General features: G+C 42.7%; 1 protein-coding gene across 2 annotated transcripts in view; it reads right to left on the bottom strand.

Annotated features, from left to right (window-relative positions):
* The window catches only part of tmeff1a (transmembrane protein with EGF-like and two follistatin-like domains 1a), a 77,414-nt gene extending 54,777 nt beyond the window's left edge, over positions 1 to 22,637 (bottom strand). The window contains exon 1 of one of the 2 annotated variants that reach the window (XM_029642018.2): positions 21,897 to 22,637. In XM_029642018.2, coding sequence (XP_029497878.1) covers positions 21,897 to 22,050 — 154 coding nt within the window. In that variant the 5' untranslated portion in view covers positions 22,051 to 22,637. The remainder of the gene's footprint in view (positions 1 to 21,896) is intronic. The other variant, XM_029642016.2, reaches the window with a different exon arrangement.
* Positions 22,638 to 22,856: the final 219 nt, after the last annotated feature.

Here is a 22,856-nt window from a genome sequence, read left to right on the forward strand (position 1 = left end):
TAGCTATCTGCAGATGAATGCACTAACTGTGATATGTGGTTGTTCCTAGTTATCTAGATATCTGTGAGATGAATGCACTAACTGTGATATGTGGTTGTTCCACCTAGTTATCTGGAGATGAATGCACTAACTGTGATATGTGGTTGTTCCACCTAGCTATCTGGAGATGAATGCACTAACTGTGATATGTGGTTGTTCCACCTAGTTATCTGAAGATGAATGCACTAACTGTGATATGTGGTTGTTCCACCTAGCTATCTTACGATGAATGCCCTAACTGTGTTATGTGGTTGTTCCACCTAGTTATCTGGAGATGAATGCACTAACTGTGATATGTGGTTGTTCCACCTAGTTATCTGGAGATGAATGCACCAACTGTGATATGTGGTTGTTCCACCTAGCTATCTGGAGATGAATGCACCAACTGTGATATGTGGTTGTTCCACCTAGCTATCTGGAGATGAATGCACTAACTGTTAGTCGCTCTGAATAAGAGCGTCTGCTAAATTACTGAAATGTAAATGTAAAATGTAATGCTGTGTCTTGCAATTTCTTGGCATGCAATGTCTCATTGGGCCTATCATCAATAGGTTAGGAAATTCTACACTCAACAGACCGAAGACTGAGCACACACTTGAATCCTTAACGAAGACAGAGGAAGAGGTGAAGCGAGAGATTTCACTCTCACCAAAATCTCTCCATAAGCCCAATGCGTTGTTATGGGCTTAATTTGGACCTAAGCTTGTAGCTTGCCTTCCCGCCTTTGGGACGAGGACTCGCATTATTAAGGCGGAGACATGAGGGTCTCATATCTCTAAGGAAGAGCAAGAGCAGGCGAGCCAGCACGAGGGAGAGAGAGAGGGGGCAGGCAGATATAATGTCTTGGTAATAAGTGGGTCTTGCATGTCACACAAATTCACCAGAGTAACCTAAAGTTCACCTCCTTCTCTCTATTTCTATTTAAAATTACACAGCTCCCCCCAGGCATTTATAGCCTACTGTCTAGCTAGGTTATAACAAGCAAAATAATATGTTTTGTGCTAACTGCACATTGCTTTTCTGTTAGGGAATGGTTTTTTAATTTTTTTATTTCACCTTTATTTAACCAGGTAGGCCAGTTGAGAACAAGTTCTCATTTACAACTGTGACCTGGCCAAGATAAAACAAAGCAGTGCGACAAAAACAACACAGAGTTACACATAAACAAACGTACAGTCAAATAACACAATAGAAAAATCTATGTACAGTATGTGCAAATGTAGAAGAGTAGGAAGGAAAGACAAAAAAATAGGCCATAGAGGTGAAATAATTACAACTTAGCATTAACACTGGAGTGATAGATGTGCAGATGATGATGTGCAAGTAGAGATACTGGGGTGCAAAAGAGCAAGAGGATAAATAACAATATGGCGATGAGGTAGTTGGGTGTGCTATTTACAGATTGGCTGTGTACAGGTGCAGCTGCTCAGACCGCTGATGCTTAAAGTTAGAGATATAAGACTCCAGCTTCAGTCATTTTGCAATTTGTTCCAGTCATTGGGAGCAGAGAACTGGAAGGAAAGGCAGGCCAAAGGAAGTGTTGGCTTTGGGGTTGATCAGTGAAATATACCTGTTGGAGCGTGTGCTACAGGTGGGTGTTGCTATGGTGACCAGTGAGCTGAGATAAGGCAGGGCTTTACCTAACAAAGACTTATAGATGACCTGGAGCTAGTGGGTTTGGCGACGAATATGTAGTGAGGGCCCGTCAACGAGAGCATACAGGTCGCAGTGGTGGGTAGTATATGGGGCTTTGGTGACAAAATGGATGGCACTGTGATAGAGTAGAGTGTTGGAGGCTATTTTGTAAATTTCATCGCCAAAGTCAAGGATCAGTAGGATAGTATGTTTGGCAGCATGAGTGAAGGATGCTTTGTTAGCGAAATAGGAAGCCAAATATTCTTAATGTGAAGGATCCCAACTACGTTTAAACGCTTTAACATTTAAATGTTCACACCCCTAGGGTAGAGATAGAGCTATTGGAGACTCCCCAAGTGTGCAGGTCAAATATGAAAGTGCCAAGTGATCAGACGAGAACCTTGAGGATAGAAGACTGCAAGTGGCAGACATTCCAAACAGAGGTATGGCCACAGAAGAGTTGTCTACTCTTAAAGGTGATCATTACTGAAAAGCTGAACGAAGGCCTAGTGAATCTGGAGAGCACATTCAGATAGCTGGAGCGCACACAGAAAGTTCAATGTTATCAGTCACAACTGAACCTCAAGACGTCGAAGTAATGCACGAGTGGTGGAGAAGAGCGAGCTCTTTCTGAGTAATTAGGCATGTTTTGGGAAACTGAATCTATCGGTTATTCACATGGAAGAAGGAAGAAGAGCAAAGCACAAGACAGTTGAATCAAGACACACTGCAGAGAATGTGAAGTACATTGACGGGATATATGAAGTAAGGCTTCAATGGAGAAAAGAGCAGGTGAATCTATCATCCAGTTATGTAAATGGTAGAAAATGGATTTCACAGTCTGATAAGAAAGTTCAGTAACAGCCTCCCGAGCGGCGCAGCGGTCTAAGGCACTGAATCACAGTGCTATAGGCGTCACTACAGACCCGGGTTTGATCCCGGGCTGTGTCGCAGTCGGCCACGACCGGGAGACGCATGAGGCGGCGCACAATTGGCCCAGTGTCATCCGGGTTAGGGGAGGGTTTGGCTGTACGGGATGTCCTTGTCCCATCGCGCTCTAGCGACTTCAGTGGTGGGCCGGGTGCATGTACGCTGACACGGCCGCCAGTTGTACGGTGTTTCCGCCGACACATTAGTGTAGCTGGCTACCGGGTGAAGCGTGTGTCAAGAAGCTGTGCACCTTGGCAGGGTCGTGTTTCGGAGGACACATGGCTCTCGACCTTCACCTACCCCGAGTCCATACGGGAGTCGCAGCGATGGGAGAAGACCAACTAACAATTGGATATCACCAAATTGGGGAGAAAAAAGGGCTAAAAAGTACAAAAGAATATGATAATAATAATAATAAGTTCAGAAACAATGTTTCTCTGTATGACAAATACAACGACGTCATTCAAGATTATCTAAGCTAAGGTATGGTAGAGCAGCTGCTTGGTGAGCATTCTGTATACTACTTACCGGATCACACAGAGATCAAGGAGGAGAGGACAACTATCAAGCTCAGAGTAGTGTTTGATGAATCCTTTCTTGAGAGAGATAGTTGTTCATTAACCTGTTGCTTCTACTCGGGACGCTTGCGTCCCAACTAGAGCTCTGGAAATGCAAATGCGCTACGCTAAATGCTAATAGTATTAGTTAAAACTCAAAAGTTCATTAAAATACACATGCAGGGTATCGAATTAAAGCTACACTCGTTGTGAATCCAGGCAACAAGTCAGATTTTTAAAATGCTTTTCGGCGAAAGCATGAGAAGCTATTATCTGATAGCATGCAACACCCCAAAAGACCCACAGGGGACGTAAACAAAATAATTAGCATTTCGGCGTTACACAAACCGCACAATAAAATAGAAAACATTCATTACCTTTCACCATCTTCTTTGTTGGCACTCCTAGATGTCCCATAAACACTATTTGGGTCTTTATTTCGATTAAATCGGTCCATATAAAGCCTAGATATCGTTATATGTAGACTGTGTGATAAACGAAAAAACATAGTTTCAAAACGTAACGTCATTTTTTAAAATTCAAAAAGTCGACGATAAACTTTCACAAAACACTTGAAATACGTTTGTAATGCAACTTTAGGTATTAGTAAACGTTAATAAGCGATAAAATTCATCAGGAGGCGATGTAAAGATCATTAGCTGTCCGTCTGGAAAAATGTCCGGCTAGAAACTCAACGAAAATATCCGGTCCTAGACCGGAGGAGATACGGTGTCCTGTATGTGTTTGACCAAGAAAAAACTCGAAGGGAAATGACAAGACTCTAGACACCATGTGGAAGCTGTAGGTACTGCAACCTCAGTCAATTAATTGTGGTTCACGTTTATCAATGGGTTCAAGTAGCGCATGGATATATTTTCCCATTTTCAGTGATCAGTTTTTCCTGTGCTTTTCGATGTAAATGCCGTTCTGGTAAAGCCACAGCAGTGATTTAACCAGTTTTTTAAACGTCTGAGTGTTTTCTATCCACACAGACTAAGCAAATGCATATACTATATTCCTGGCATGAGTAGCAGGGCGCTGAAATGTTGCGCGATTTTTAACAGAATGTTCAAAAAAGTAGAGGGTCGACTTAAGAGGTTAAATGACTGCTTTACTAACAGGACCGAATCTAAACCCGGACCTGTTGAGTATTCTGATTAAGTGCAGGCAGCACAGAGTAGCGTTAAAGGCAGACATCACAAAAGCATTTCCGCAAACCTCACTAAACGAAATGGACAGAGATGTATTGAGATTCTTATGAACAAGTGACATCCCTATGCAAAATGAAGATATCAAGATGTTCCTTTGGAAAGTATTCAGATCCCATGACTTTTTAAATTTTTTATGTTACAGCCGTATTCTAAAATGGATTAAATAAATAAAAATCCTCAGCAATCTACAAACAATACCCATAATGACTAAGTGAAAACAGGTTATACATTTTAGCAAATGTATTAAATGTAAAAAACTAAAATACCTTATTTACATAAGTATTCAGACCCTTTGCTATGGGACTTGAAATTGAGCTCAGGTGCATCCTGTTTCCACTGATCATCCTTGAGATATGTCTACAACTTGATAGGAGTCCACCTGTGGTAAATTTAATTGATTGGCCATGATTTGGAAAGGCACACACCTGTCTATATAAAGGTCCCACAGTTGAAAGTGCATGTCAGAGCAAAAACCAAGCCATGAGGTTGAAGGAATTATCTGTAGAGCTCTGAGACAGGATTGTGTCGAGGCACATATCTTGGGAAGGGTGCCAAAACATTTCTGCAGCACTGACCAATCGGAATCCACGCTTCAAGATTGTTTTGATCACGCGGACTGGGATATGTTCAGAGTAGCTTCAGAAAATAATATTGACACATATACTGATATGGTGAATGAGTTTATCAGGAAGTGCATAGGAGATGTTGTATCCACTGTGACAATTCAAATCTACCCCAACCAGAAACAGTGGATAGATGGGAGAATTTGAGGAAAACAGAAAGTGCGAACCTGTCACACCTGCTCCAGCTCTTCCCCCCTGGCGTTGAGGGCACCAGGCTCCTCAGCAATGCGCACTCCTGCCACCATCATTACGCAGACCTGCCTTCCCCTTGTCACATGCGTCAGTGATTATTGGACTCACCTGCACTCAATCACCTCTGTCATTACCTTCCCTATATAGGTCTGGTTACCGGCTCTGTTCCCTGCTTCAGCATTAATTGTCGTTTGTCTTTGTTTACCCGTGTGCTGATGCTGTTCCTGTTCTGTTACCTGTCTGTTCCTGATTAAATGTTGACCCTGTACCTGCTCCTCATCTCCGGCGTCGGTCCTCACAGAACCACCGCATTTAACCAGGGAAAGAAGACTGGGAATATGGAAGAGTACAAAGAGTGTAGTTATTCCCTCCACAAAGCAGCCAAACAGGCTAAACGTCAGTATAGGGACAAAGCTGAGTCCCAGTTCAACGGCTCAGACACCAGACGTATGTGGTAGGGTCTACAGACAATCACGGATTATAAAAGGAAAACCGGCCACGCCAAAGACACCGACATCTTGCTTCCAGACAGGCTGAACACCTTCTTCGCTCGCTTTGAGGATAATACAGTGCCACTAACGCAGCCCGCTATCATGGACTGTGGGCTCTCCTTCTCCGTGACCAACGTGAGCAAGACATATAAGCATGTTAACCCTCGCAAGACTGCCGGGCCCAGATGGTATCCCTAGCCACATACTCAAAGCATGCGCAGACCAGCTGGCTGGTGTGTTCAGATATATTAAATCACTCTCTATCCCAGTCTGTTGTCCCCACATGCTTCAAGATGGCCCCCATTGTCCCTGTACCTGAGAAAGCAAAGGTAATTGAACTAAATGACTATAACCACATAGCACTGACCTCTGCCATCATGAAGTGCTTTAAGAGACTAGTCAAGGATCATATCACCTCCACCTTACCTGCCACCCTAGACCCACGTAAATTTGCTTATTGCTCCAATAGATCCACAGACGATGCAATCGCCACCACACTGCACACTGCCCTGTCCCATCTGGACAAGAGGAATACCTATATAACAATGCTGATTTTTTTATTTATTCCCTGATCCACCTCTACGCAGACGACACCATTCTATATACTTTCGGCCCGTCATTGGACACTGTGCTATCTAACCTCCAAACGAGCTTCAATGCCATACAGCACTCCTTCCGTGGCCTCCAACTGCTCTTAAACGCGAGTAAAACCAAATGCATGCTTTTCAACCGATCGCTGCCTGCACCCGCATGCCCGACTAGCATCACCACCCTGGATGGTTCCGACCTTGAATATGTGGACATCTATAAGTACCTAGGTGTCTGGCTAGACTGCAAACTCTCCTTCCAGACTCACATCAAACATCTCCAATCGAAAATCAAATCAAGAGTCGGCTTTCTATTCCGCAACAAAGCCTCCTTCACTCACGCCGCCAAGCTTACCCTAGTAAAACTGACTATCCTACCGATCCTCGATTTCGGCGATGTCATCTACAAAATGGCTTCCAACACTCTACTCAGCAAACTGGATGCAGTCTATCACAGTGCCATCCGTTTTGTCACCAAAGCACCTTATACCACCCACCACTGCGACTTGTATGCTCTAGTCGGCTGGCCCTCGCTACATATTCGTCGCCAGACCCACTGGCTCCAGGTCATCTACAAGTCCATGCTAGGTAAAGCTCCGCCTTATCTCAGTTCACTGGTCACGATGGCAACACCCATCCGTAGCACACGCTCCAGCAGGTGTATCTCACTGATCATCCCTAAAGCCAACACCTCATTTGGCCGCCTTTCGTTCCAGTACTCTGCTGCCTGTGACTGGAACGAACTGCAAAAATCGCTGAAGTTGGAGACTTTTATCTCCCTCACCAACTTCAAACATCAGCTATCCGAGCAGCTAACCGATCGCTGCAGCTGTACATAGTCTATTGGTAAATAGCCCACCCATTTTCACCTACCTCATTCCCATACTGTTTTTATACTGTTTTTTTTTATTTATTTATTTACTTTTCTGCTCTTTTGCACACCAATATCTCTACCTGTACATGACCATCTGATCATTTATCACCCCAGTGTTAATCTGCAAAATTGTATTATTCGCCTACCTCCTCATGCCTTTTGCACACATTGTATATAGACTGCCCATTTTTTTTCTACTGTGTTATTGACTTGTTAATTGTTTACTCCATGTGTAACTCTGTGTTGTCTGTTCACACTGCTATGCTTTATCTTGGCCAGGTCGCAGTTGCAAATGAGAACTTGTTCTCAACTAGCCTACCTGGTTAAATAAAGGTGAAATAAAAAAATAAAAAATATATAGCAGGGAGTATAAAGCCATAACAGATATGTTTTTCCAGCAGCAGACTATGAGCGATAATGTCAAAAGCCGCACTGAAGTCTAACAAAACAGCCCCCAAAATCTTTTTATCATAATTTTCTCTCAGCCAATCATCAGTCATTTGTGTAAGTACTGTGCTTGTTGAATGTCCTTCCCTATAAGCATGTTGAAAGTCTGTTGTCAATTTGTTTACTGTAAAATTGCATTGTATCTGGTCCAACAATTTTTTTTTCAAAAGTTTAGTAAAGGTTGGTAACAGGCTGATTGGTCGGCTATTTGAGCCAGTAAAGGGGGCTTTACGATTCTTGGGTAGCGGAATGACTTTTGCTTCCCTCCAGGCCTTAGGGCACACACTCTCTATTAGGCTTAGATTGAAGATATTGCAAATAGGTGTGGCTATATCATCCGCTATTATTTTCAGTAATTTTCCATCGAGGTTGTCAGACCCCGGTGGCTTGTCCTTGATGATAGACAACAATAATGTTGTCATCTCTTCCACACTGACTTTACGGAATTCAAAATGTTTCATAATTTGGTCAGTTATACTTGGATGTGTAGTGTTGGCATTTGTTGCTGGCATGTCATGCCTAAATTTGCTAATCTTGTCAATTCAAAAATCTTTAAAGTAGTTATAGTGCAGAAGGGAGAATGGCTCATGATAATGGCCGGAACGGCGCTAATGGAATGGCATCAGACACCTGGAAACCATGTGTTTGATGTATTTGATAGCATTATCTCCGTTCCGGAAGCATTTGTTAATGTCCACGGAGGCCAATCGGGCCTCCGAGTCTCTCCTCTTGACATGGAACTCACAGCTTGTCCTAGAGAGAACCACACGGCTATTAAAAACGCGAGGCCAAGGTCAGCCTACACCAAAAACACACAATTCATTTGAATTTTTGTTAAATTCACAATGTGAAAAATGAATGGAGGTGTAGAGTATTATAACTCAGGCAAGTAAAACACGCTTTACACACACCTGGGAAGTAAGACTACAGAAATGCTTGATGACCGACAAGGCGAGTGAATACCATTATGATTTTGTTCCCATTTCCATTTCAAAGTTTTAGAATAAAAAAAATGTATAAAAAAAATTGAAATAAAACCTGGATTTAATTTAAAATCCCCAAAATAAAATGTGCTTAATAAGTCACATAATAAATTGCATAGACTACCTTGTATGTGTGGGGTACAGATACAATTATCTGTATGGTCCCTCAGTTGAGCAGTGAATGTCAAACACAGATTCAACCACAAAGACCAGGCCTCGCAAAGAAGGGCACCTGTGGGTTGATGGGTAAAAACAACAAGCTGACATTGAATATCCATTTGAGTGAAGCTATTAATTACACTCTGGATGGTGTATCAATACACCCTGTCACTACAAAGATACAGGTGTCCTTCCTAACTCAGTTGCCGGAGAGGAAGGAAAATGCTCAGGGATTTCAACATGAGGCCAATGGTGACTTTAAAACAGTTACTGAGTTTAATGGCTGCGATAGGAGAAAACTGAGGATGAATCAATAACACTGTAGGTACCCAGCAATACTAACCTAATTGACAGAGTGAAAATAAAGCCTGTGCAGAATAAAAAATAATATTCCAAAACATGCACCCGGTTTGCACACTAAAGTAGTACTGCAAAAAAATGTGTCAAAGCAATTCACTTTCTTGGTCCTGAATACAAAGTGTTATGTTTGGGGCAAATCCTATACAAAACGTTACTGAGTACCACTCTCCATATTTCAAGAATGGCTTCATGTTATGGGTATGCTTTTAATCATTAAGGACTGGGGAGTTTTTCAGGATAAAAAAAACAGGATGGAGCTAAGCACCGGCAAAATCCTAGAGGAAACCCTGGTTCAGTATGCTTTCCAACAGACACTGGGAGATGAATTCACATGTCAGCAGGACAATAACCTAAAAGAAAGGCCAAATCTGTACTGGAGTTGTTTACCAAGAAGACAGTGAAAGTCCCTGAGTGGCCGAGTTACACTTTTACCAGCATTTTTACCAGCATGTCACCTGCGCAACTAGAGGCAACAAAATTCTATATCATCTTTACTCCATAGACAAAAATGCAGCTTAGGCTCTCCCTCCCTCCTTCTGACAAATGTGACCATAACTCTATCCTCCTGATTCCTGCTTACAATCAAAAATTCAAACATGAAGTATCAGTAACGCTCAATGACAGAAGTGGTCCGATTAAGCAGATGCTAAGCTACAGGACTGTTTCACTAGCACAGACTGGAATATGTTTCAGAATTCATCCGAGTTTACCACATCAGTCACCAACTTCATTAATAAGTTCATTGACGACATCATCCCCAGTGACCTTATGTACATATCTAAACCAAAAGCTATGGATTACAGGCAACATCCGCACTGAGCTAAAGGCTAAAGCTGCTGCTTTCAAGAAGCGGGACACTAATCCGGAAGCTTATAAGAAATCCCACTATGACCTCAGACAAGGCATCAAACAGGCAAAGCTTCAATAAAGGACCAAGATCTAATCCTACTATGCCGGCTCTGATGCTCATCAGATGTGATAGGGGTTGCAAACTATCACAGATTACAAAGGGAAACCCAGCCACGAACTGCCCAGTGAGGGGAGCCTACCAGACGAGCTAAATGCCATCTATGCTCGCTTTGAGGCAAGCAACACTGAACCATGCATGAGAGCACCAGCTGTTCCGGACGACTGTGTGATCTCCCTCTCCGAAGCCGATGCGAGTTAGACCTTTAATTAAACAGGTTAACATTTACAAGGCCACAGGGCCAGACGGATTACCAGGACGCGTACTCAGAGCATGCGCTGACCAGCCGGCAAGTGTCTTCCCTGACATTTTCAACCTCTCTGCGACCCAGTCTGTAATACCTACATGTTTCAAGCAGACCAACATAATCCCTGTGCCTAAGAACGCCAAGGTAACCTGTCTAAATGACTATCTTAGCCATGAAATGCTTTGAAAGACAGGTCATGAATCACATCAACACCATCATGCCAGACACCCTGGACCAATTCCATTTCGCATTCTGCCCCAACAGATCCACAGATGATGCAATCTCTATTGCACTCCACACTGCCCTCTCCCACCTGGACAGGAGGAACATCTATGTGAGAATGCTGTTCATCGACTACAGCTCAGCGTTCAATACCATAGTGCCCTCCAAGCTCATCCTTAAACTCAGGATCCTGGGACTAAACCTCTCTCTGCAACTGGATCCTGGACCTCCCGATGGCCCCTCTCAGGTGAGTTTCAAGTTCCTTGGTCCACATCACTGAAGAATTCATATGGTCCACAAACCACACACACCAACACAATCGTAAAGGCACGACAACGCCTCTTCCCCCTCAGGACGCTGAAAAGATTTGGCATGGGCCCTCAGATCCTCAAACAGTTCTACAACTGCACCATTGAGAGCATCTTGACTGGCTGCATCACCGCTTGATATGCCAACAACTTGGCATCCGACTGCAAGGCACTACATAGAGTAGTGTGTACGGCCCTGTACATCACTGGGGCCGAGCTCCCTACCATCTAGGACCTCTATACCAGGCGGTGTCAGAGGAAGGCCTGAAGGATTGTCAAAGACACTAGCCACCCAAGTCATGGACTTGGATGTTTTCTCTGCTACCGCAAAGCAAGCAGCACTGATGCACCAAGTCTGGAACCAACAGGACCCTGAACAGCTTCTACCCCAAAGCCATAAGACTCCATAATAGTTCAACAAATAGCTATCTGCATTCACCCTTTTTGCATGAACTCTTTTGACTCATTACATACACTGCTGCTACAGTTTATTAACTATCCTGTTGCCTAGTCACTTTACCCCTACCTATATGTACATACAGTATGTTTAGCCTTACTTGAAAAAGAAAGATAAAGCGTTAAGTAAATGTTAAGGTTTCCCTTTACTGGGAGTAAAGGGCCTAACCCGAACCATGAAAAACATCCACAGACCATTATTCCTACTCCACCAAACTTTACAGTTGGTACTATGCATTTGGGCAGATAGCGTTCTCCTGGCATCCGCCAACCCAGACTTGTCCGTCGGACTACCAGATGGAGAAGCATAATTCATCACTGCAGAAGACGCATTTCCTCTGCTCCAGAGTCCAATGGGGGTACACCACTCCAGCCAACGCTTGGCATTACACATGGCAATCTTAGCTTTGTGTGCGGCTGCATGGCCATGGAAACCCATTTCATGAAGTGCCCAATGAACAGTTACTTCCAGAGGCAGTTTGGAACTCGGTAACGAGTGTTGCAATTGAGGACAGACGATTTTTACGTGCTATGTACTTCAGCACTTGGCGGTCCGGGTCTGAGAGCTTGTGTGGCCTACCATTTTGCGGCTGAGAGGTTGTTGCTCATAGACGTTTCCACTTCACAATAACAGCACTTGCAGTTGATGGGGGCAGCTCTAGCAGGGAAGAAATTTGACGAACTGGCTTTTTGGAAAGGTGCCATCCTATGACGGTGCCATGTTGAAAGTCACTGAGCTCTTCAGTAAGGCCATTCTACTGCCAATGTTTGACGGTTTCATTCACCGGTCAGCAATGGGTGTGGCTGAAATAGCCAAATCTGATCATTTGAAGGGGTATCCACATACTTTTGTATATATAGTGTATCAATGCGGGCTCAGCTTTGCTTTTCCCTTTAACTGTGACAATAAATGCAATAACACAAGTTCTCGAGTCTTCCTTCTTCATTAAAGAGTGAAATGTGATCACTCTGTAAAAAGCCTTTCCACAAAAACTTTCAATTGTCTGATATAAAAATATAAAAATTCCACTGTTTATGCTCGATTACCAAGAATACCATTCTTGTTAAAAGGTCCAATTAAGTACTGTGATTTCTTTTTGACAATTTGTATTGAAAACAGAAGAAAACCAAAGCTTCTTAGCAATTTCTCAAGCAATAATTTTGCTAGGACTGTCTGGGAGTGGTCTATGTGGAGAAGGGAAAACTGAAAACGAGTTGTTATTGGCAGAGAGGTTTGGAACTCTTTGTTATTGGTCTATTAACTCATTTATCGCCTGTGACCAGGGTGGAAATGCAAATAAATGCTAAATGATTGAGCAGTTGTTGACTGCACTGGGCCTTTAACCATATAAACCAGACAGTGTTTTAAAATTCTAATCTCCTTCACTTTGTATTGTGGAGATGTTTGTGTTCATCCAAACATTGAATATGTGACTTCTCCATTAGAATTGTGTATGTGTCTGGGGGTTTTAGAATTGTCATTCATGTCGTAGCTGAATTTCACACTGAGGCAATTCAAGCTAAGTGTGCTGTTGCCCAAGGGCACAACAAGAGCATGCCCCATTTAAGATTAGGACCTGCTATGCATACTAGCCTATTTTGTGAAATACTGCCATTACAGGATTTGACACTGATTCTAGATCAGCCTGGAAGGCAAGCTTGAACCCACATGGAATTAGAACTTGTAAACTATACAAGTATAAGCTATCAGTGGATTCCAAGCAAGTCTAATAACGATTTCAGCAAAAACAATTGTAAATGTAACAAGACACAAATGACAATAAATATTCATATTCATCCATCAAAGCTAATGTTGGAGCTCCTGTTCAAATCGATCAGATTCACCAGTGTGATTGACCACTTCTACGAATATCATAAAGGCATGTGAAAATCGCTCAATCAGGTAGCACGTTGGGAGGTGATGAAGCAGTGATGCTCCAATGACAGTCGAATTAAGATTCAAACAACTCCCAATTTATGTTCTCAGTCGGTGTGTACCACAGTGCATGTGTTCCGCATGTGTGATCTAAGATATATATATATACACACACACACACACAAAAGGTATGTGGACCCCCCTTTCAAAATAGTGGATTTGGCTATTTCAGCCACACCCGCTGCTGACAGGTGTATTTAAATAAAATAAAAAATTTAAATAAATTAGCACACAGCCATGCAATCTCCATAGTCAAACATTGGCCATAGAATGGCCTTACTGGTGTATAGCTCGCCGCCATAGGACTCTGGAGCATTGGAAATGCGCTTTCAGGAGTGATGAATCACGCTTCACCATCTGGCAGTCCGACAGACTGGGTTTGGAGGATGACTGGAAAACGCTACCTGCCCCAATGCATTGTGCCAACTGTAAAGTTTGGGGAGGAGGAATAATGGTCTGGGGCTATTTTTCATGGTTCGGGCTACAGCATACAATGACATTCTAGACGATTATGTGCTTCCAACTTTGTGGCAACCGTTTGGGAATGGCCCTTTTCTGCTTCAGTATGACAATGCCCTGGTGCTTAAGGCGAGGTCCAGACAGAAATGGTTTGTTGAGAGCGGTGTGGGAGAACTTGACTGGCCTGCACATCGGTATGGATGTCCCTCCAGCCACCTCTCCCTGTCCAGGTCAATCAATTGCCTGGTCACAGCCGGACCACCACGGCCCCCCTGCCGCTGGGCCGTGCTCTCTGGATCAGAGTACTGTCCCTTTGGTTGTTGTGGCCCGCACACAGTCAGCGTTTAAGCAGCTGTCTTCTCAGGTGAGATCTGTGGCTCTGGCCTCAAATTCAGCTTCGAGACACGACAGAGACCTGATAATTCCAGCCATTGTGATAGGGAGTTCGATGGTGAGGCATATATCTGGGGCAAAGACTTTGTGTTTTCCTGAGGCAAAAGTTTAGGGTATCACCAGGTTGCTTCCCGAGGTAACCTAATTAATGTCCCTTACTGCCCTGAATGCCTCTGCTGATCCTACAGCTATCATATGCAGTAATCATATGCCTATGAACCAGAGTTATACTGTTAGCACTGAGCAGGTGTGCCCTAGAAGGATGTCCACTGTGTGCAGTTCACCCTGCACTAACATAAAAAACCTGAGCATGTCTACCTTTGCTAAGCTTCCCAGTAAAGCAAGAAAAACAATCAAGCATCCCACATATGAAGCTTAAGAAACAAGGTTAATGAAATCAATAATTTGCTAGTAACAGATGACATTCATATACTGACAATCTCTGAAACTAATTTAGATAATACATTTAATATAACAGTGGTAGCAATACATGGTTATAAGATTTATAGAAACTACAGAAATGCCAATGGGGTGGTGTGGCTGTTTATATTCATAACCACATTCCTGTAAAGCTTAAAAAGGATATAATTTTAAATACTGTTGAAGTAATGTGGCTACAGGTTCACCTGCCTCACCTAAAGCCCATTCTGGTGGGAAGCTGCTATAGACCACCAAGTGCTAACAGTCAGCATCTGGATAATATGTGTGAAATGCTTGATAATGTATGTGATATCAACAGAGATGTATATTTTCTGGGTGATTTAAATATTGACTGGCTTTCATCAGGCTGCCCACTCAAGAGAAAGGTTCAAACTGTGTACCTGCGACCTGGTTCAGGTTATCAGTCAACCTACCCGGGTAGTTACAAACAGTACAGGAATGAAACCATCAACATGTATTGATCACATCTTTACTAATGATGCATACATTTGTTTGAAAGCAGTATCCAAGTCCATCGGATGTAGTGATCACAACATAGTAGCCATATCTAGGAAAACAAAAGTTCCAAAATCTGGGCCTAATCTAGTGTATAAGAGGTAATTTTGTAGTGAATCCTATGTTGTTGATGTAAAGAATATTTGTTGGTCCGTGGTGTGTAATGAGGAGCAACCAGACACTGCACTTGACACATTTACGAAATTGCTTATCCCAGTTGCTAATAAGAATGCACCCATTGAGAAAATGACTGTAAAAACTGGAATAAAAAAATTGTATGGTTGAGAGGGATGAGACAAAATAAATGGCAAATACGTTTGGCTGTACAACGGTTTGACAAACGCACTGCAAATTGAGACATCATGTGACTAAACTGAATAAAAAGAAGATGAAACTACACTATGAAACAAAGACAAATGACAGAAAAAAGCTTTGGAGCACCTTAAATTCAAAAAGGCAAACTCTGCTCCATCATTCATAGAATCAGATGTCTCATTCATCACAAAACCCACTGATATTGCCAAATACTTCATTGATTTTTTTAAATGGCAAGATTAGCAAATTTAGGCATGACATGCCAGCAACAAATGCTGACACTACACATCCAAGTATATCTGACCAAATAATGAAAAGACAAGCATTGTCATTTTTTATTCTGTAAAGTGAGTGTGGAAGAGGTGAAAAAGTTAATGTTGTCTATCAACAATGACAATTCACCATGGTCTGATAACTTGGATGGAAAATTACTGAGGATGATAGTGGACAATATTGCCACTCTTACTTGCCATATCTTCAAGAAAGTGTGTGCCCTCAGGCCTGGTGCAATAGATGGTATAAAATACAGTATATACATGTGATATGAGTAAAGTAAGATATGTAAACATTATTAAAGTGGCATTGTATAAAGTGACTAGTGATCCATTTATTAAAGTGGCCAGTGATTGGGTCTCAATGTAGGCAGCAGCCTCTCTGAGTTAGTGATTGCTATTTAGCAGTCTGATGGCTTTGAGATAGAAGCTTTTTCTCGGTCACAGCTTTGACGCACCTGTACTGACCTCGCCTTCTGGATGGTAGCAGTGTGAACAGGCAATGGCTCGGGTGGTTGTCATCCTTGATGATCCTTTTGGTCTTCCTGTTACATCGGGTGCTGTAGGTGTCATGGAGGGCAGGTAGTTTGCCTCCGGGGATGCGTTGTGCAGACCACACCACCCTCTGGAGAGCATTGCCGTTGTGGGCAGAGCAGTTGCCGTACCAGGCTGTGAAACAGCCAGACAGGATGCTCTCGATTGTGCATCTCTAAATGTTTGTCAGGGTTTTGACAAGCCACATTTCTTCAGCCTCCTGAGTTTGAAGAGGCGCTGTTGCGCCTTCTTCACCACACTGTCTGTGTGGGTGGACCATTTCCATTTGTCTGTGATGTGTACGCCTAGGAACTTCAAACTTTCCACCTTCTCCACTGCTGTCCCTTCGATGTGGATAGGGGGTGCTCCCTCTGCTGTTTCCTGAAGACTACAATCATATCCTTAGTTTTGTTGATGTTGAGTGAGAGGTTGTTTTCCTGACACCACACTCCGACTGCCCTCATCTCCTCCCTGTTGGCTCTCATCATTGTTGGTAATCAAGCCCACTACTGTTGTGTCGTCTGCAAACTTGATGATTGAGTTGGATGCGTACATGGCCACGCAGTCGTGGGTGAACAGGGAGTACAGGAGTGGGCTTAGCACTCACCCTTGTGGGGCCCCAGTGTTGAGGGTCAGCGAAGTGGAGATGTTGTTTCCTACCTTCACCACCTGGGGGCGCACCGTCAGAAAGTCCAGGAACCAATTGCACAGGGTGGGGTTGAGACCCAGGGACTGTCGTTTCAGCAGCCAACAAGTGCTCAGCATATGTAGGAACTACTTCAAGACTGTTGGAAAAGCATTCCGGGTGAAGCTGTCATCAAGGCAAAGGGTGGCTATATAAAATATATTTTTATAGGTTTAATACTTTTTTGGGTTACCTCTGACTCGATGCAATACAGCCACCATCCGCTAGGATTCTGTGCTGTGTCACCACATCTCTCTACAACACACACACTCATACTCTCTAGCCATTATGTGGCAGCATCCGCACTCGTAGCAGTTTTTGTCACCACTACGCCAACCCTCTAGCTGATGCGTTTCAGGCGGCATATCTGTGTTGTTACTGCAACGAGAACAAACTCTTTGATCTGGGGCAATGATCGGCTCCAACAGGAACGGCTTCAGTAAGTTTATTGGCTCCCTATCTAATGTTATTTCATTCGCTGTTCTAAACTCATCTTCAGACTCGGAGCGACTCAGTAAATTCAGCCATTTTTGGGAGTTCCAAACTTTTCCCTCCTGCCAGTGACGTAACAACACCAATATGGTGATTCACATTAGCTGGAGTCCTAAATCCTAGTGATTCCATTCCTCTTTAACAGCATTCTCAACAAGGCAGGTCCTACAGGCCCTAATTTTGTCACACCTGGAGTACTGTTCAGTCATGGTGTCAGGTGCCACAAAGAGGGGCTTAGCAAAATTATAATCATTGCTCCCATTCCAACTTACGTCCATTGGCGTGGCTTAGCGGGTTGATGGAGCAAGGAGTCTGGATAGCCAGGCAACTGATTCCATCCACCACAACCTCAAACTGTTAGTGGTGGAGACTTGGGCTACGTCCCAACTGACACCCTATTCCCGATGTAGTGCACTACTTTTGCCTAACCCTATGGACCCTGTTCAAAAGAAGTGCACTACATAGGGAATAAAGTGCCATTTTAGATGCAGCCTCTGAGAGGCAAGGGTTTCATTATGGAGGGAATGAAGTGGACACTCCCACTGCAAAATCTTCTTTTGTTTCAGTGAACATATGTCACTAATAAGAAGCCCTGTAAACCCTACAATTACACAATCCTGCTCTGAACTGGTTTACAAGATCAGCACCCTTAAAAAACTGAGCTGGGCAGAAGGACTTGAACACACACACAACTACACAGATGCTCGCATATACAGTGCCTTCAGAAAGAATTCACACCCCGTGACTTTTTTAAAATGTTGTTGTGTTACAGCCTACATTTTTTTATTAATTAAAAAGAGGTTTCGTGTCAAGGATTCAAACCCTTTCTTATGTCAGGCCTAAATAAATTCAGGAGTAAATATTTGCTTAAAAAGGCAAATAATAAGTTGCATGGACTCACTCTGTGTGCAATAATTGTCTTTAACATGATTTTTGAACAAATAACTCGTCCCTGTACCCCACACATACACTGTATTCAGACCCCTCATCAATCTACACACAATAACCCGTAATGATCATGTGAAAACAGGTTGAGAAATGTTTGCAAATGTATAAAAAAAACACAGAAATACCTTATTTACATAAGTATTCAGACCCTTTGCTGCGAGACTCGAAATTGAGCTCAGGTGCATCCTGTTTCCATTGATCATCCTTGAGATGTTTCTACATTTTGATTGGAGTCCACCTGTGGTCAATTCAATTGATTGGACATGATTTAGAAAGGCACACACCTGTCTATATAAGGTCCCACAGTTGATAGTGCATGTAAGAGCAAAAACCAAGCCATGAGGTCAAAGGAATTGTCCGTAGAGCTCCAACACAGGATTATGTCGGGGCACAGATCTGGGGAAGGGTACAAAAAAAACACCAAACTCAGGGAGGTGAGCAAGAAGCCAATGGTCACTCTGACAGAGCTCCAGCGTTCCTCTGTGGAGATGGAAGAACCTTCATGAAAGGACAACCATCTGTGCAGCACTCCACCAATCAGGCCTTTATGGTAGAGTGGCCAGACGGAAGCCACTCCTTAGTAAAAGACAACACGACAACACGCTTGGAGTTTGCCAAAAGGCAAATAATCAAGATTCTCTGGTCTGAAGAAAACAAGATTGAACTCTGAAACATGACCCGCCTAACCGCGCTCCTTAACACCCGCCACCTAAACACGTAAGCCAGCCGCACGAATATGTCAGAGGAAACACCATTCAACTGGCGACCAGATTCAGCCTGCAGGCACCCAGCCTGCCACAAGATGTCCCTAGAGTGCAGTGAGCCAAGTAAAGCCCCACCGGCCAAACCCTGCACTAACCCAGATGATGCTGGGCCAATTGTGCGCCGTCCTATGGGACTCCCGGCCACGGGCGGTTGTGGCACAGCCCAGGAATGAACGTGCCTTAAACCGCTGCGCCACTCGATAGGCCCATGGATTCATTGTTTCATTGTGTGAATTGTTTGCCCTTAGATTTTTTATTATGGTCAATCCCCCATTAGATATGTCACCAGAAGTAAATGTACCGTTAATCCCCGTCATTTGGTTACATATATTTCTGTTAATGCATGTATTAATTAGTAATTTACCATTCTCAGGGAAACGTTGTTTGCAGAGTTCAGTACCTGCTACACTTGTGAGAAACAAGTTTGCCTAAGCAGAGAAATAGATGCACTTCCTCAATCAAGAAAGCAAAATCTAGCTACTTTATATCTTAGACTCTGCTGGAGATCCTTCAATTTTGGTAAATAGTTAATGCACTGAAGTGTGAAAATTCCTCTCCTTCCCTGCGTAAGCAAGTTGTCAACATCTGGTATCATTCATGAGAAGAAAATATATATATTTGAAAGAAATGGTGGTTGAACTGACCCTGGTCAGCTAATCGACTGCCTGTGTATATCGACTGCCTGTGTATCTGCCTGTGTATTTGCCTGTGTATATTTTTAAAACAAACATATACTTTCCAATTGTATTTCCAAATGTATTAAAATATTCAACAACTTGTCTTTTCAAATCAAATATAATCGGAATACTTAGTTTGAATATATGTGATAACAATTGAGATATTTGAAATACTATTTGAACCCAGGTCTGTTATACATACGTACATTGGATGGTGCCCTTAGTGATCGTGTCCTTGCTGGATTGACAAACAACTATTTCAAAAAGCATTTTGATGAGTTAATAAATAATTCAATTGGCTTCTTCTGTAGGAACAGGTCTGTATCGATCCCTGTGGGACACCCTTTGTTATGTCCAGAAATCCTGATTTAACACCAGCAGTAAACAACACTTGTAACACTGGGTTCCGTCCTTTAAATCATTTTGAAACTGGCTACACTCAGCCTGGTCCAGGACAATTGATGAAAGCCTCTGAATAAGTAATGAGTGATCCACAGTGTCAATAAAAAGGACCGGACAGTGTTTCTTCTTATCCAAACAATTAAGAACATAATTTAAAACCAAAGAAGTAGCAGAGATGGTGTTATGACCTGGTCTGAAACCTGACTGGTGTACATTTAGAATACAATTCGTAGTTAAAAGGGATCTAAGTTGAGTATTTAACAATGATTCTAGAATATTTGCTCGGTAAGAGAGCTTGGGAATGAGGCAGTCATTATTTAGGTAACATGGGTCACAAATATTCACTAGAAGTTTACTGAATTTCCATTGAGCCAAATGGAGGCTGGGAGAGGAAAGAACAGTCAACTCAATGACTAGGGTCAATTAAACCACCATTTCTTTCAAATAAAAAGCCTACAGAGCTAAATGCTAATTAAAAGCATCACTTATCAATTTTTTTCTCAGTAATGATGCCAGAGACTGAGACAACGTGCTTAGGCAGGGAAGTATAGGAATTTCCACACTTCAGTGCATTAACATTCCAAAATGTTGACGGATCACCAGCAGAGTCTGAGATAGAACTAGAAAGTAGCTTGATTTAGCTTTCTTAATTGAGGAAGTTCATCTATTTCTCAATTGCCTGAAATGCTGCCACTCAGCAATCAGCACCAGCAGTCCATTTTCCTCATAATTCCCTTTACTTGTGTACTTACTGACAACAATAAACATCCTGATATACATTCTGTGGCACAAACTACAAAATATTAAACTCTTCCATTAATAGCACTAGTTCCCCCAGAGCTTTCTTCCTACTTTTTCTGGCCAATTCCCATTATAATGTTGGTCTATAAGCCACTGCTTTGCTCTCAGAAGATTGCTTGGGCTAAAACCTGTGTTAATACTCTGTTGTAATGAAATTCTACGATTAATACAAATATAGTTTTGAAACAAATGTAATTGATTTGGACACGAGGCCTAGGGTGTTAGCTGGGGGTGTATTACTATGCATAGGCTAGCTGCAACTGCATTATGTGCAGCAATGAATAAGTTGTTTAGTTTGGGTAGTGAAATAGAACATCTCATTTGCCTTTACTGATATGGCATTTTGTTCCATTTATGTGTGGTCGCTTGGAAAGAGTGAAGAATTAGGTTCACAGTGCATCGGTCTATGATGAAAATACTTAATGTTTAATGTGATGGGAAAAGGCAATTCTGAGGTTCATGAATAAAACATGTATACCAGGTTATTCCAACACTCTCCAGTGAGTTAGCTACAGTAGAGTCCTCTTTAAATCTCCATGCACGAGAAGAAAAAGACAATCGTCCTCTTAAATTGTTAATATATAACAGAACGGATGTTCCAGCATAGGCTAACGGCAAGAGCTGCTGTGCATTTTTTTTCTACATGAAAAGGTTGATGACAGAATTGAGATAGAGAGACACAAACTGGCCAGGGCGGTGTTCCATTCTTCGATTATTTCCAATATGCTACACCTGAGTGACAGGCATTAGGCTACATATCTGACAGTTGAAATAGGACATAATCTCCGCGTTTTTAGATGAGCTATTCAATGGCCCATTCCTAGGTATACAGAGAGCAACATTTACTAGCCTACTAGGGGAGCGCATTGAAACTCAAGGTATTTCTTATCCGAGACATGTTTGAATAGGATATTTAAACATTGTGACACCATTCACAACCCGTGCGTAAACATAAGCAAAATATACGGCAGCATCATATTTTGAACACCCTTACCTGTGCAGTCTTTTCCTTTCCCTTTGCATTCTCCACTTTGTAGGTAGGATGCCAATGATCCAGGCAATGAAGCGATAGCCACGAAGCAGAGGAACGCCAAGGAATAACCAGCCAAAGGTCCGGGCAACCTACCAAGTCGCAAGCTTCCAACCATGATGAAAAGGATGGAGACGATAACCAAACAAGGCTACTGTCACAGAATGTATCCAAAATTAAGTCAGTTCGACAACTTGGCGAATATATTGATGGGTAAATTGTGTTGAATGAAAGAACACAGCATAGAAGCAAGGATGCATGCACGAAGGAACACGCACTATGACAACGGGACGCGATGCAAAAATAATATAGCGGTATTCTTAGATGCAGAGCACACAATTCTGAAGGCTCTTTACTCCAAATAAACGAGGTGGTCATCTATGAAACCTCGGTGGCTGACGAAATTCCCCAAGACGACAACAGAAGCAGCAACAGCATCCTCGTAGTCCGTCCTTCCAACACGCTCTGGGTCGTTTTATGATTTATCTGACGCCCCGGATTTAACACCGAGGCAAATCCCTCCTTTCAAAACAACACCTCGCTTGAATCTTCCTTTGAATCCACACATAAAGTAGCCCTACACTCCCGGTACGTTTCCGTTCATAAAACCAAATCTGGTTTCAATAACCGGGAATTAAAGAGAAAAGGCGCCGGATGCGAAACAGCCACAGCAGCTACAACAAAGAGATTTTGAGAGAATAGTCACGTGAGAGGATGCCCCCCTTCCTAGCCCTTTTGGGTGAACTATCCCTTTAATAGCTCTCCTGGAGTGACTGTCCCTACTCATTGGCAGTGAACAGCTAAAACAGATGTGAAATCTCTACTCTGGGAAGGGATTTTTCACTGTTTCGTATTGGTTGCCTGCAGTGAACAACTTGAAGAAAATGATGGGCTGCAAGTCTTATTTTCTTCTGTTTGTTCATG

The sequence above is a fragment of the Oncorhynchus nerka genome, linkage group LG9b, assembly GCF_034236695.1.
Source record: "Oncorhynchus nerka isolate Pitt River linkage group LG9b, Oner_Uvic_2.0, whole genome shotgun sequence".
In the NCBI taxonomy this organism is placed as follows: Eukaryota; Metazoa; Chordata; class Actinopteri; order Salmoniformes; family Salmonidae; genus Oncorhynchus; species Oncorhynchus nerka.